Source organism: Colletotrichum navitas (genome assembly GCF_030913465.1).
Source record: "Colletotrichum navitas strain CBS 125086 chromosome Unknown LY79scaffold_39, whole genome shotgun sequence".
Lineage (NCBI taxonomy): Eukaryota > Fungi > Ascomycota > Sordariomycetes > Glomerellales > Glomerellaceae > Colletotrichum > Colletotrichum navitas.
The window spans coordinates 317,139-332,003 of record NW_026850585.1 but is presented as its reverse complement, the minus strand read 5'-3'; the positions used below and the strand labels follow the sequence as shown (position 1 = coordinate 332,003).

At 35.0% G+C, this 14,865-nt stretch overlaps 3 protein-coding genes across 3 annotated transcripts; 1 reads left to right on the top strand and 2 right to left on the bottom strand.

The window, feature by feature from the left end:
- The first annotated feature begins 9,669 nt into the window (after positions 1-9,669).
- Positions 9,670-11,595, top strand: LY79DRAFT_557417 (RNA polymerase II-associated). Its single transcript, XM_060558092.1, has 2 exons — positions 9,670-10,052; positions 10,103-11,595. The coding sequence occupies exons 1-2, from the start codon at positions 9,782-9,784 to the stop codon at positions 11,233-11,235; spliced, it is 1,404 nt and encodes a 467-aa protein (XP_060413041.1). The 5' UTR covers positions 9,670-9,781; the 3' UTR covers positions 11,236-11,595.
- Positions 11,596-11,682: 87 nt separating this feature from the next.
- LY79DRAFT_634313 (uncharacterized protein) lies at positions 11,683-14,265 on the bottom strand. The gene is made up of 2 exons (XM_060562229.1): positions 12,269-14,265; positions 11,683-12,204 (listed from the first exon to the last, which is right to left on the bottom strand). Exons 1-2 carry the CDS (start codon positions 14,053-14,055, stop codon positions 12,129-12,131), a joined length of 1,863 nt encoding a protein of 620 aa, XP_060413040.1. The 5' UTR covers positions 14,056-14,265; the 3' UTR covers positions 11,683-12,128.
- Positions 14,266-14,513: 248 nt separating this feature from the next.
- LY79DRAFT_557415 (uncharacterized protein) lies at positions 14,514-14,865 on the bottom strand. The gene is made up of 2 exons (XM_060558091.1): positions 14,680-14,865; positions 14,514-14,626 (listed from the first exon to the last, which is right to left on the bottom strand). Exons 1-2 carry the CDS (start codon positions 14,808-14,810, stop codon positions 14,542-14,544), a joined length of 216 nt encoding a protein of 71 aa, XP_060413039.1. The 5' UTR covers positions 14,811-14,865; the 3' UTR covers positions 14,514-14,541.

Here is a 14,865-nt window from a genome sequence, read left to right as displayed (position 1 = left end):
TTATATATATAACTTAAAGTCTATAGACTTCTAGAAAGCTTTAAGTATTTTACTTAGTAAAAGAAACTATTTAATAAAATATACTTTAATATAGTAGATTTAGTGTTAGTACTTTAAATATATCTCTAAATGTCTTAGGGTTATACTTCTAAAGTTATAGTATAGTTAACTTTATATTTCTAAAATATTAAGATTAGTTTTTAATTTATATTACTTATATTAAAATATAAATATATAGATTTATATTTATATTTATATTTTATATTTATATTAAATATTTTATTTTTTATTAATATACTATTTAATATATATATAATTTTATATTTCTAAACGTTATACTATAGTTAGGGTTAAGGCTAAGGTTAAGACTTTATTTTTAAGGTTAGTCTTTTTATCTAGGGTTATTATACTATTTATTATTAGTTTATATTAATATTTTATATTTTATCTTAAGCTTTAGTTAGTAATATATACTATATACTTAATATAATAAACTATAGTATTTAGAAACTACTACTATTATATTTATAGTATTTATTCCTAATTTTAGGACTTTTTTATAATTAATAATACTATATTTATTTTAAACTATTTTTTTAGGAAATAAAAAAGTATTTCCCTTATATACTAGTTAACTAGTTATATTTCTTAAGAAAATACACTAGTTCTATATATAGTAAATACTAACTTACTTAAGTATAATTTTTCTATATTTTATATAATTAGTAAAAAAAATGTATTTTTGTAATAAAATATAAATACAAATACATATATTTGTATTTAAAATACAAATACATGTATTTGTATTTTTGTATTTCTTAGCAAAATACAAATACATGTATTTGTATTTGTATTTGTATTTTGTATTTGTATTTTGTATTTGTATTGTATTTTGTATTTTTCCTTAATACACTAATAACTAGTAAGGTAAGTTTACCTTATATAGTAATATCCTCTATTTCTTATTAACTAAATCTAAATAAGTAATATAAAGTGTTCTTATGTTAAAAGTCTATAGTATAGTTATAAGCATTAATATAGTATATACTCTCTCTATAACTATTATAATAGTAGTAAACAAGCTTAGTAACCTATTAATTTCTACTATTACCTATACTAACTTATACTTACTATATAAGTGCCTAGTAAAGTTAAGTACTACCTATAAAAAGCACTTAATAATTAATATTATAGTACTATAATAATTATATAAGCAATATAAGCTCTTTAAGGTATAATAGATCTATAGTAATAATAACCTTACTAATAGGTTTATAAAGTCCTTACTAAACTAAGCACTTAAGAGTCTTATCTCTTATAATAAGGCAAAGATATAAATAAAGAGATAAGTTATATAAATATAATAAAAAATAATAAGAATAATAAGATATAAGATAATAGACACTTAGAGAAGAAAATAGGTTATATAAACTATATAGATTAATAGTAGTTAAATTTATTTAATATAGGTATATACCTCTAATAGCTATAGCTAAAGAGAAATACACCTAAATAAGATAGTGTAAGCCTACCTCTGCTAAATAAATAGATAAATAAATTTACAGTAGTATATAACTATAAAAAGTGTAATACTTTTGCTCTTCTTGTTTTTATTATATTTTTAGGTTTTTTAGGAGGAATAGGAGCACTAGTGACTTTTACTACACAAGAAAGTTACTAGTGTTAGCATATAGGTAATATAGCTAAAGGCAGTAGGTTATATAATATACTACCTACTAGTAGAATTCCTACTCTTGCCTATACGCAAGGGTACTACTACACTTATGCTCCTACTTTACTTTATTAACTAGTTAACTATTAATAACTATAAATTTAACTACCTTTTCTTAACCTTTATAATATTATAAGATATAGGATCCTATTAATTAGCTAGTAAAAACTAACAACTATAGAATAAGTAGATATTACTATAGCTTAAATAAGTGTCTATATAGGTAGTTATTATCCTTATAGTCTTTAAATAGGTCTTTTCTTATAAAGCTATATAGTATCTAGTTATTAGTTAGTCTATTTAGCTCCTTTAGGATCTTTCTAGTTTAACCTAGTGTTTTATAGTTACTATTAATAATAATTATAGTGTATAGTTTATTAGAGCGTAGGTCCTTGCTTTCTTTAGTAGTTACTAACTATACTTTATTATCTATAGGCTATAGGTCTATTACCTATTAATAGCTACTTCCTAAAGTAGTTACTATTTATATATTAGTGCTAGTAGACTTTAGCTTAATAAAGGGCTCTTCTTATTAAAGAAATATATCTATTTCTATATTATTAATCTATAAAAGGTTAATATATAGTCTAAAGTTAGTAGACTACTATATATTATAGTTATAATAGAGGATATAGGTAAAAAAAAAAAGGTTAATAAGGTTTAGAAGTTAATAGGGTATAGGTAAAAAAACAAAGTTAAAGAAGTATAAATAAAAAGAGGTTATAGAGAAAGGAGTGTCTCTTATAGAGGCAAAGGCAGCTGTAAATTAGGCAGGTGTATAGGGGATATACTTATATATAGAATTCTATTTCTACTGTCTATAGGATAAATAACTTATAGTAGTTATAAAGTAGTTTATAGTAAAAAAGGTTTAGGTAATAGTTATTAATAACTTAGTATATTATTGCCTAGTAGGTAAAGAAGTAAAGAAGGATATAGTTAAAAGAAGATAAACTATAAAGAAGTTACTAGTAAGGAAAAAGAAGTTAAAGTTATAAGCTAATAAGAAGGTAGTAGCTGCCTTCTAGTTAATTCCTTCTTCTTTTTCTTAGTCTAGTTATTCTATTCTTATTATTTTTTTATATAAGTTATATTAGGAAGTTTATTAATATTATATACTACTATTTATCTATTATAGTGTAAACCTTAGTGTTTATAGGTAATTAAAAATTAAGGTCCTATTTTACCTAGTTACTTAGCTATAATTTAATATAAGATAAGTAGTTAATTTATAACTAGTTAGTAAAGGTTAGTCTATAAAGTTCTATAATATAGGTCTACTAGTGTAGGTTTAAGGTAGTTAATAAAGATAATATTATAAATTTACTAAGTTAAAGGAAACTAAAGTCTATATACTAATTAACTAATTTATTTTATAATCTTAAATAGCCTAGTGTAGTATTACTTATATTTAGGCCTAAGGATTATAGCTTATAGTATATTATAGCCTTTATATAGTTAAAGAAGGACTTAGTTACTAACGTTAAGAAACTTTATTATATATTATTAGTTATAATACTACTTTATTATTATAGCTATAATAGCTAGTGTATTATAAGCTACTAGTTAAGTAGTTAGAGGCTTAATAAAGTTAGCTACTGTCCTTCTTGTTAATAGTAGTAGGATATTATTTAGTGTAAATCCTTTATTAACCTTATTTAGTAATATTCTAGTTAATATATTCTTAGTGTAGTTAAATTTAAACTATAATTATAAGATAATATATATCTAATACTTTAGGCTATTAAGACTATATAAATAATAATAAAAGGCTAATTTAATAGTCTAAATAGTTTATTTAGTCTATTTATTTATCTATAGGTAATAGGCTATTATATAAAGTAAAGAGGTACTAGTAGTCTTCTAAATAGATATCTATATTTATAATAGGAACTTTAGGTCTTTGTCTAATAGTATAATTTTTAGAAATCCCTAGTTAGTAGTTATTAAGGTGTTAGCTAAGATATTTCCTTATTATATTACTAAGTATATAGTTTTACCTAGAAGAAATATTATTTCTTTTAATAGCTTATTAACTATAATTATTATATAGTTATAGTTATTAAGTAAGGACCTTAGAAAGGCTATTATAAAGTTAATAGAAATTATATAGTATAAATATAGGGGAAGAAGTATAGGCTAGAGATTACTATAGGCTTTATATTATTATATTTAGTATATATAATATATAAGGTAGTATAATAAGTAGTAGTATAAGGCCTTTAGACTATTATATATATAGAAAGGCTATAAATATTCTAAGAGCTTACTATAGCTAAGATAGTTACTATTATAAATAGCTAAGAAAATATTTATAAAGTATAGCTAGAGGATATAAAACTTATTAACGTTACTATCTTGTTTTTTTTAAATTAGCCTTTTAGCTAAGTAAAATAGTAAGTCTACTTTATTAATATAGTCTAGTTTAGTGTTTTACTATAATATATTAATAATATATTACTATATAAGGTCTTTTTAGTAGCCTTATTAAATCTTAGCTTAAAAGTTAAAGTATATATATACTATACTGCCTACTAGTTTATTATTATCTAATAGTATATCTACTATTATAAGCACTTAAGGTAGTTAAGGTATAGTCTTTAAATATAAGGTAATATCTATTAGTTAGTTATCTAGTAACTTATTAAGTATACCTAGTGTAGTTAGGTTAGTCTTATTATTAGCTTATAGTCTACTAAGAGTATTAGGGATAAGGTAGTCTTTTCTTAGCTTATATAGTATCCTTAGCTTAAACTAACTAATGTACTCTATTACCCTTATAAGCTTTTTATTTACTATAATATATACTATAGAGTTAGTAATATTATTAACTTATTATAACTAAATATCTATAATAGCTTTATAGTTAGTAAAAATAACTATAGGTTAAACTTAGGTACTCTAAATCTAGTAATAACACTTTAAGATTATTTAAATATAGCCTATAACTTTAAGCTTTATTAACTAGTAGTATTTTTTAGTATTACTAAGGGTATATAATAGAAAGGTAATAGGCTAAATAGTGTTATATAGTAGGTATTACTTTTAGTCCTATTTAGTAAGGACAGTGTCCTTAATATAAAAGACCTATATACTAATACTATTTACTAATATATTAAATTTAAGGAAAAGTTATTATTTAGTGTTAAAGAAAATAAGTATTATAGAAGTAGTTATTACTATCTTTAGCTACTTAAAGGCATTAATTTCCTTTACTATTAGTAGTAGTACGTTTACTAATTTTACTTATATATTATAGGCTCCCTTAGGTATTTTACTAGGTGTAGGCTTATTATCTTTATTCTACTTCTAATAAGTATAAATTAGGAGTACTTTATACTCTTCTAGTAGTTAGGTAATAGTAGTATATTATAGGATATAGTAGTATAATAAGCTACTAAGACTAAGGAAGTGTTCTAATACCTTTAAAGTCTTTAAGAACTTAATAGCCTTAATAGCTTTTAGCTTATTATTTAGTGTAGTAAGTCTAAAGAAGTTAACTAATTTACTAAAGATAACTATAGTAAGGAATCTAATATTAGACTTATTAGGCCTTAGTATAATATTAGCCTTTAATAGTGCCTTAAATACTTCCTTAAGGTCTATAATATATTAGTTAATACCTTTTTTTATAGCTATAACTATATTATTATAGTATAAGTCTACTATAGTATCCTTAAGTATAATATTTATTTATTATTAAATATAGGAATTATAGTTCTTAAATCCTATAACTAGATATTAAAAAGTAAATTATCTCTTGTAGATAATAATAATAAAAGCCTATTATAAGCTAAAGTATACTTACTATTAGTAGTAAAATACTATTATATTAAAGGTAGAGATATATATTATATTAGTATACTTACTAATAATGTCTTTCTAGGTCTTTATAAGGTATATATTAGTAATAATAGCTATATTTAGTAGTTAAATATTAATAACTATTTGTTTTTTCTTTTTATTATTATTATCTTAGTTATTTTTTTTTACTATTATAGTTATTTACTATAGTTTTTTTATTTATTAAGACTTCTTCTTATACTATATATCTATTAGCTATCTCTAGACTATAAAAACTAAGTATATAGCTAGCACTTAATATTTAGTATAATAAAGTTTATTACTAAGTTTATTAAGAGTATATTTAATAACTTCTTTTTTTTTTAGACTAATAAGGTAAATCTTATATTATTAGGGTAGTAGCTTATGCTAGTTAGGTTTAAAGTGTACTTATATTTATTAGTCTTATAGAATATTAGTAAAACTATTACTATAAAAAATATAAGTATAGTAATCTAATAGCTATAATAATCTATCTATGTTAGGTTAGTAATTATAGATCTTAACGCTAGTAGTATAGGTAATAGTTAAGACCTATTTTTAGTTATTAATTAGTATAGCCTAGATAAGTTAACCTTCTAGTTATAATAGTTTCTTTAAAGTAAGCTTTATAGTGTCTAGGTGTTACTAGCTATTAACTAGCTATACTTATGCTAATAAGTTAATAAAGACTAAGTAACTAAGAAGTTAGCGTTATTAAATAGTCTATAGTTTATTTATATAGTTAAATATAGTAATATACTATAGACTAGTGTTAGCTAATAGCGTATATATAGCTACTAGAAGATTAGTAAGTTTAAAGAGTAAGTCTTAGTGTATATTCTATATAGTGTACTAGACTTAGATATTAGTTATAAAGTAAGGTAGTATAGTTACCTACTATTAAGCTATAACTTTAGCTTAATATCTTATATTATTATACTATACTACTATAGGTATCTTTATATTATATAAGGTAATAATAGTGTACCCTCTACTATTATAAATATTAAATTATTTAAGGCCTAAGTAGTCTATACTAATAAGTATATTTACTACTAGACTGTCTACTATAGCTATCTCTTTAGTAAATATTACTATTACTAGCTAGCTATTAGTTAGTTAGTAGCCTTAGAAGTAAAGGTCTATAACTATATAGTCTTAAGTAGTATATATATTATTACCTATGCCTTAGATATTAAAAGGAACTAAGTGTATATATATTTATAGTATAAAGTAGTAAGTAAAGAGAAATTTTCTATTAACTAATAAGGTTAAATATCTTATATTAGTATAAATGTCTAGTTAAATATTATATTATTATAGGTTAAGTATAATCTAGTAGTATAGGTAAGACTATAAGTAGAATTTAAAGCTTATACTAATCTATATAAATATATTTACACTAGACTTAACTATTACTAGAGGTAAAATAGTTATAGTTAAAGTTAATAGCTATACTAATATAGAACTTAAGTTACTATAAAAAGTATAAAAGTCTTCTTTACTTTATTAAGGTAAATACTATTAATATATATACTTATAAAGTTAATTATTACTTAGAAAGCTTTTATAGCACTTATAATATATTTATTTTGTTAATAAATATACTTAATAAGGGGTAAATATAGCTATAAACTAGGTGTTACTACCTTTAGTAGTATTAGTAAAAGTGTAGAGGTTACTTAGTTTAACCTAGTTATTATTTACTTTATTATAGACTTTTTAATTATAGCCTTTATAGGCTATAGCATTAGGTTTATCCTCCTTATTTATAACAGAGGGTAATTTATATTATAGTCTAGGTTCTTTAGCTTATACTTTATCTTTATAGTAAGCTATTATATATAGCTATCTAGGTATATTAGTAGGTAGTTACTATTATTTATTTTATTTTAGCCTTTAGTTATTAAGTACTAAAGGCACTAAGTTAGGCTACTATTAGTTATTATAGTAACTACTATTATAATATCCCTAATTTTAATTCTAATTTTAATTTTACCTTTATAGTTATCCTTTATTAAATTAGTATAAGTTAAAAAACTTAGTAAATTAATTAGGCTAACTTTATTATAGTTAGAATTTTATTAGTAGTTATAATAGTTATAGGCTATAGTTAGGAGGTTACTTTTAATTATTATATTTATTACTATTATAGTAATTACTATTATAGTTACTAGAGGTAGTATACTAATTATATTAGTTAGTTAGTCTTAGATTCTAGGATAACGTAAATAGCTATAAAAAATATCTTATAAGGGCTACTTATGTTTTACCTAAAGTTATCTAGTTCTAATATACTATATATTTATTAGCTAGCATAGTTATAGTAGATTTATAGTCTTTAACTTCTTATAAAAAGCTATCTAGTGTAGTTATCTTATTTAGTAGTAAAATAATAGTTTTAATAGCTTTATTAAATAACTTATAGATAGCTCTTAGTTAACTATATATATTTATAATACTATAAGCCTTAGTATTATATATTATTATTTAAGTATATAATAGAATATCCTTATATTATTAGACATTATATATACTATATAAGGCTATCTTTTATTATTTTATAGCTTTACTATAATAAGGTTAAAAGCGTTTAATTAACTTAGTATAAATAGTGTTTATTATAGTAGTATATAGTAGCTTTTAGTCTATATCTATAATAATCTAGGTATACTAAACTAAAGCTATACTTTATAAGTATATAGTCTATATATTATAAACTTAGTTATTTATCCTAGTAGTAGCTAGGTCCTTTAGTCTATCTATAAAGGTATATATATTAGTGTATATAGTTAGCTTACTATTAGTAACTATTCTTAGTTAAGCAAGGTCTTTAGCTTCTAGATTAAAAAATCTAATATAGTTAAGAGCTAAGTAAGATAATATAGCTACTCTTAGTAATATAGTAAATAACTATTTAAAGGCGTTAGTAATTAGTACTACTATATTAGTAGTAATAGACTATCTTTAGTTTATAAGATCTTTATTAATATCTCTATAAGTATTAGCTATAGCTATATTTAGTATAGTAACTACTACTTTTACTAAAAGTAGTTAGTCTACTATAGTAAATAACTCTAGTGTCTTTTTTACTACTTATAAAAAAAAGGCTTAGGTAGCTTAGAGTTACTTAACTTTAGGGGTATATTATTAAGTGTTAATAGTTAATATAATAAATAACTAAAATAAAGTAAAAATAGCCTTCTAATACTTTTTATTAAAGTTAATAAAACCTATATATACTTTACTATCTATAGTAGTTAGGTCTTCTAAGGTATATAGCGTTAGTAACCTAGAGAAGTTAAGTTTACTAATGCCTATAGTAACTATAGATAGTTAGTTAGTTAATAGTAGTTTTACTACTAGCTTAGTAAAAGCTAGAGGAGTACTAGCGTTATTACTACTATTACTTTAAAGGTAGGTAGTTAAAGCTTATTACTACTACTATAGGAAGTATAAGAAGGCTTTTACTATACTTAACTACTTAACTAAATAGTTAGTATTAAAGTAAGTAGGTTAATTAAGGTTTTTTAGAATTACTTTTAGTAGCTACTAAGCTATAGCCTTATTATCTTCTATAATAATAGATAGGTTTATAGTTTCTATAAAATAGAGAAACTTAGCTATTTAATACTATAAGTTATTAATTAATATAGATAACAGGGGTTTAATTAGCTAAAAGTGTTTAATAAAGTTTAATAGGGGTATAGGCAGTAGTTAGGGTAATAGAGGTTAAAGGGTAGTAGTTAAAGGGGTCATTAGGCAGAGGTATTAGGTTAATAACGTTAAGTTAATTAAGCTAGCAAGGTAGGGAAAAGGGGTATATAGTAGGTTATTTACCTAGATTTTAGTTTTTTTACTTGCCTTTAATTAGTAAGTTAAAAAACTCTAGTAGGCCTAGATCTTTTTTCCAGTTGTGCTACTAACTGTTATAGTATAGTGTGGTGTGTATGTAGTTGATTGTCTGTCTATCTATATCTTGTGTGGTGTCGCTGCTTTATGTAGCTAGCAGCCAGTGGGCTGCTTATGTAACAGTCCGGGCGCGGGCGCAACCACCCCCGAAGGTCAGCCTCGTGGAACTTTTCTGGGCAGTTGCACCCTCCTTGCCAACGCGACCGCGACCACGACTCTCCGCCCTCAATTGACGAAACCACCCCGTCCTCCTCCTAGCCGACTCACGAATCGTGCGATTGCGGCGCCCTGCCATCAAATTAAACATACACGATGTCATCCTCGGCGCCTCGCGGCGGCGAGCGCATGATCCATCAGGATTTCATTGCCAGGATCCGCTACTCCAACGCCCTCCCGCCTCCTCCCAACCCGCCCAAGCTGCTCGACATCCCGAACACTGGCCTGGCTAGCGGCCAGTACACAACACCCGGGTTTGCGTCGCGTCTGGCGAGAGAGCAGCCGCTGAATATTGAGGTTGATGCGGAACTCGGCATGCCCTTGGACCTGGTGGGCATGCCAGGCATCTTTGATGGGGACGAGAGCTGTAAGCGCGGCCGCATCCTGTTCAAGAGCCAGGGACTAACCTCCTGCCAGCTATCCAGGCATCTTCGCATCCACCTGCCGTTCATCCCCACGACAGAGCCCTTCTCAGGCCGCTTTCTACTCTGGGCCGAGCCAAGAGCAACGCCGACGCATCAGTCTCGTTCTTGCGAAGAACCGAATACATCTCTTCTGTGGCCCCCAGGAAAGCGGTCGCTACGGGGGCTTTCATCAACCCCAAGATCAAGCGCGCGGAGAAGCGCCGCTCTCCCGAGCCGGACAAAGACTCTCCGGCAGCCATCAGGCGCAAGATCGAGAAGAGTTTCGAGAGCGCCGAGCGCTTCCTCAGCAACCCAAGCCGCCACCGCCATCCCAGCAAGCCCCACGTCCATCTCACCTCCTCGTACCCTCTGCTGCCCGATCACGACGCGTTCCCCGACTCGGGCGCGTACGTCACCGTCAAGCTCCTCACGAACCCCGTGGCCAGCGCCAACAAGTACGACCGCCGCCTGCTCAGCGGTCTGCTGCGTCCTCTAGACCGGAGCCCGGAGGAGAATGAGGCTTTCCAAGCTGCCCTCGAGGCTCACGAGCGCGACCCTGCTCGCAATCCCAAGCCTGCCAATCTGATGGACTACAGCTTCTTCCTCCCCAAGACCCAGACCACGGGTGACAACTTCCGGGCAAAGTTCGACCCGGAGAACCCCAATCACGACGACGATTCGCTCTACACATACCAGAGTGGCTCCAACGCCTGCTTCCAGTTCTCCCGTCTCCGTGCGTATGAAACGACCAAGGAGACGGAGCTGGACCACAACTCCAAATACAGCGAGGAAGTCATCCTCGCGTTCAATGACGAGCCCTCAGGCAGCAAGCAGAAGGCCGCCTACTACTACCCGGTCATCCAGCGTACCACCATTCGTCCCCAGCGTGCCAAGAACATTGCCCGCACGCTAAGCCATATGGATGATGAAACGCAGGTTGTCAACGAGGTTGAAGTGACCGTCACTGACCCCAAGGGAGCGCCTCGCGAAAACATGAGGCGGTACAAGGAGAAGCCGATCGGCTATGTAGAGGAGGCTCAGGACCCCTTCCCTTCTGCCGAGGGCGCTGGCGAGGGCGCTGCTCCTGGAACGCCCTCGGACCGCGATGCCGATGGCGATGCCGATGGAGATGAGGATGAGGACTAGGAGGGTGGAAAGGAAGCAAGGAGATGTGAAGTCCATCACATGACATAGCACGTTGCTGGAGAAAGGCGGAAGGTCATGACAGCATCGAAAGCAATTTCAACACGTATCAATGGGGTTTTGCACAATCAGCCGCCCCCTGTAAACCATCTGGCGTTTGGGTGTGATAGAGAAACGGCCTTTGGTGGTGAACAACTAGACAGAAATCACACGGACGAAACATGCTGCTTGGTTTGTGCCGTAACACGATTCGACGAGGACCGACGTGACACGCAGCGTGAAGAGTGCGAGACACCTTTGCAGTCGAATGACTGAGGATCGCGTGCTTCTCATCCGCGCGAAAGAAGATGTGATGCTGAAGGGAGGGGGGGGGGGGGGTACGAGCCCCGTCGAAGGGTTTAGACGTACATTTGGATTAAGGATTCACGACAACCTCTCCGGGAGTCGGTAGATCAGTTCATGATATCAATTAGGTGTATACAGCTTCTATATAGTCAGCCCAAAGAGACCCAGTGGCGGTTCCTTTTTCCACCAACCAACCCATCGAGTCTTCTCCGCCCGCATCATACAATTCCCCCTCTCGTAACAGACATACCCTGAGAATGGTTGCCCAGATTTCATCCCTTCCGCGAGATGTACGAAATACTTTTTTCCCCCCTCCAAAGAAACAGACGACGCGGTCCCTGCATACCTTGAGCCCGCCCGGTCCCGCTTCATACAGTGTAACAGAAAGGATGACTCCCTTTTTTCTCTCACTCTCTTCCTCTTTTTTTCTTGTTCATTTTTGGAACAGATATACAGATATACAAATGTCTCATTATCACATTCGAAACCACCGCGGAGATTGGGGAGACTCGTCTGACGTGGAGTCGCCCCCGACCCCCCTTGGGGGGGTTTCACGCCGGCGGTTGCGGCGCGGCTCCGACGGAGAAGCCAATGGTGTCTCTCTTGTCGTCGATAACGCGGCCGTATCTGCGGGGGTAGGGTCAGTACTGCGATCCGATGTTGACAAAGATAGCTAGCGGAGGCTACTCACTCCAAGAGGAGGCGGAAGAACCACACCTCCATGTCCTCCTTACGGAGCACCTTGTTCGCCCACTCGCGGCTGCTGATAGCCATGCGCTCCGCCTCGTTGCGGCCCAGCGCGCCGTCGCCGAAGAAGCGCACGGCCTCGAGCCAGTCGTCGCCCTGCAGGCTCAGGGGCACGTAATGCGCCCAGGGGCGTAGCCACTCAAAGTGCCACTCGCGGAAGATGGCGAACTTGAAGACGAGAGAGCGCGACTGTAGGAAGGCGTAGAAGCGGCCCGAGAAGGCGTTACCGTCCATGTCGAGGAGGTACTTGTACTTCCAGGCGTCCTGCTGCTCGGCATGGCCCTGGACCTTGAAAAACTCCTTCTGCGCGTCGCAGTCGCCCGGGTCACACTGCCCGATGTGCGAGAAGTAGACGTCGATGATATCGCGGTAGTCGCCGCGGGGCACCTCCTTCACTTCCCACTTGGGGTTCTTCTCGTCGCCGCGATTGGTGTATATCTTGGCCTGGTCGGCAGCGTTGATCTTTTGCACAAAGTGCTGGCGGTGCTGACGGCGCCAGCCACCGTTGCGCGAGAAGCCGCCCGTCGTGGAGCCGCGCCAGTAGAGGCGGTCCTGCTTCTGCTCCCAGGACATGTCCTTGGACTCGTCGTAGGCGACCTTCTTGTACCAGTACCAGGGTGAGGGGTAGAGGATGTCGTTGTATGACGAGATCTTGGACTGCGAGAAGATGGGGAAGAGATCGTGGACGATGTTGTATGCGTTGGGGCGGTCGAAGAAGCCGTAGGTCGAACTGAGAGAGGGCGAGAGGCAGATGTCGGACATGGCTGTGATGTTATAGACGAACCCCAGCTCGCTGATGCCGTACTTGCTCTGGTCGTCCGAGAGCTCGTCCTCGTCGATGCCGCGGGCGGGGGTATCGGGTGGGCAGGACATGCGGGAGTGCGTCCAGGTCGCCTGATGGGCGAAGACGTTGAAGCGGGTCTGTTTATACTCAACGATGATGTTTCCCTCGCTCAGATCGCCCGCGCGCTTCGTAAAGGCGTTCTCGGGGTTCACGGCCGCGTTTGCCTTGGGCATGTTGACGTTCTTGGCGCGGCTGACGAGGCGGGCGAGGTCCTCGTGGGGGACAACGACGCGCGGCTCGTCATGGATGTTGAAGGCGAGGTCCATGCTGGGCAGGTACTTGATGAACTTCTCAATCATGCCCGAAGTGGCGTCGCGCTGCCAGTCCTGTCCGCCCTGGATGTGAGATATCTTTTGGTCCCGGATCAGGAGACCGATCAGGTTGTTGTCGAAGCCCAGCGCCTCTCTGGCGCGCTCCCGTATCGTCGCCGGCTTCAGGCCCCAGAAGGGCGTGAGCATCTCGTTTATCATGTCGAACTCGTCGACGAGCTGCACGCCGTTCGCCTTTGCGAACTCGAACCATTTGTCGAAGTGCGGCGGGGGCGGGATGCCATAGCGCCTCCTATACTCCTTGACGGCGTCCTCGAGCGTCTTGGACTGGCGCTTCAGTGTATCTTGGAACTCCTTCTCGGCGCCCGTCATGAGGTGCCACATGGGGTGCGAGCCGGTGCCGGAGGCGGGTTTCGGTCGTCTGTCGGGAGCAGGGCCGCTGCCGTTGGCAGCATCGTCGCCGGCCGGTTTCGGGGGGTCTTGCGGGGGTGGAGGCGGCTTCACGGAGCCTGGAATGACGGCCATCGGTCGCTTTTCGGGCGGCAGTCTGAATATCGTGTATGCACAGATCGCCAGGAAGGCGATGAGGCCCACCACCGTCCACTGGCGACGGCGCATGGTGATGGTATCGCCGCCTGCGTCGTTATCGGGGTGTGTCGTCGAGAGCTTCCGAAGGTGGAAGCCAGTTGTGTGCCTCGTCGTCCTTAGGCGTCAATGGGTTCAAAAAGAGAGGAGAGTGAAATCAGCGCCTCATTGCAATGGGAAGCTTGGAGCACCCGCGAAACGCTGCAGCCCTCGTTATACAAGTTGTTGTAGCGACCGTAACATGTGCTTTCCGAGTGCCAGGCTTTAAGCCTAGGCTGGGCGGACGCTAATGCACGGCGGCCGAAGTGAGGTAGGTAGGTGTCCAACGAATGTGCCCCTAAAATCGCCTAGAACAAGGAAGCCGGAGCTGTTACTTGGTACCTAAACTAGGAAGCTGTAACACGTCAACTGGGTCGCGCCAGGTTGACAGGGGTTATAATTGGACATTCCCGAGCAGGAGGAGTTTGGTATTCGCACTCTTAAGAGGTTACGTTCTGGTGGGAAAGGCACCGACAGTTATCAGCGTTTTTCTATTGAGGTCTTTCCCCATTGATGCAGGTACGGACTGTGGCGTAGGTCACAGTTGTAGGCGTGGGAAGCCAAGGTCGGTTTTAAATGGTCTCTCACTTACATGCTGATAATCCAACTTTTCGGTAGCTTCGCCCAGCGACTAGCGCATGTACCAGTCGACCTAAAAGTTCAACGACTAGAGTGGAGCAAAGACTTAGTTGGGTAGATCTTGCTCCCCAGAGCTGCATCCGTTTGTGGAAGAATAAAAGTGCATTCATTTGGAGGTCTGAAGTGCCAGCAGAGAAGCCTCTATGATTCTCGCTCAGTTCTTGA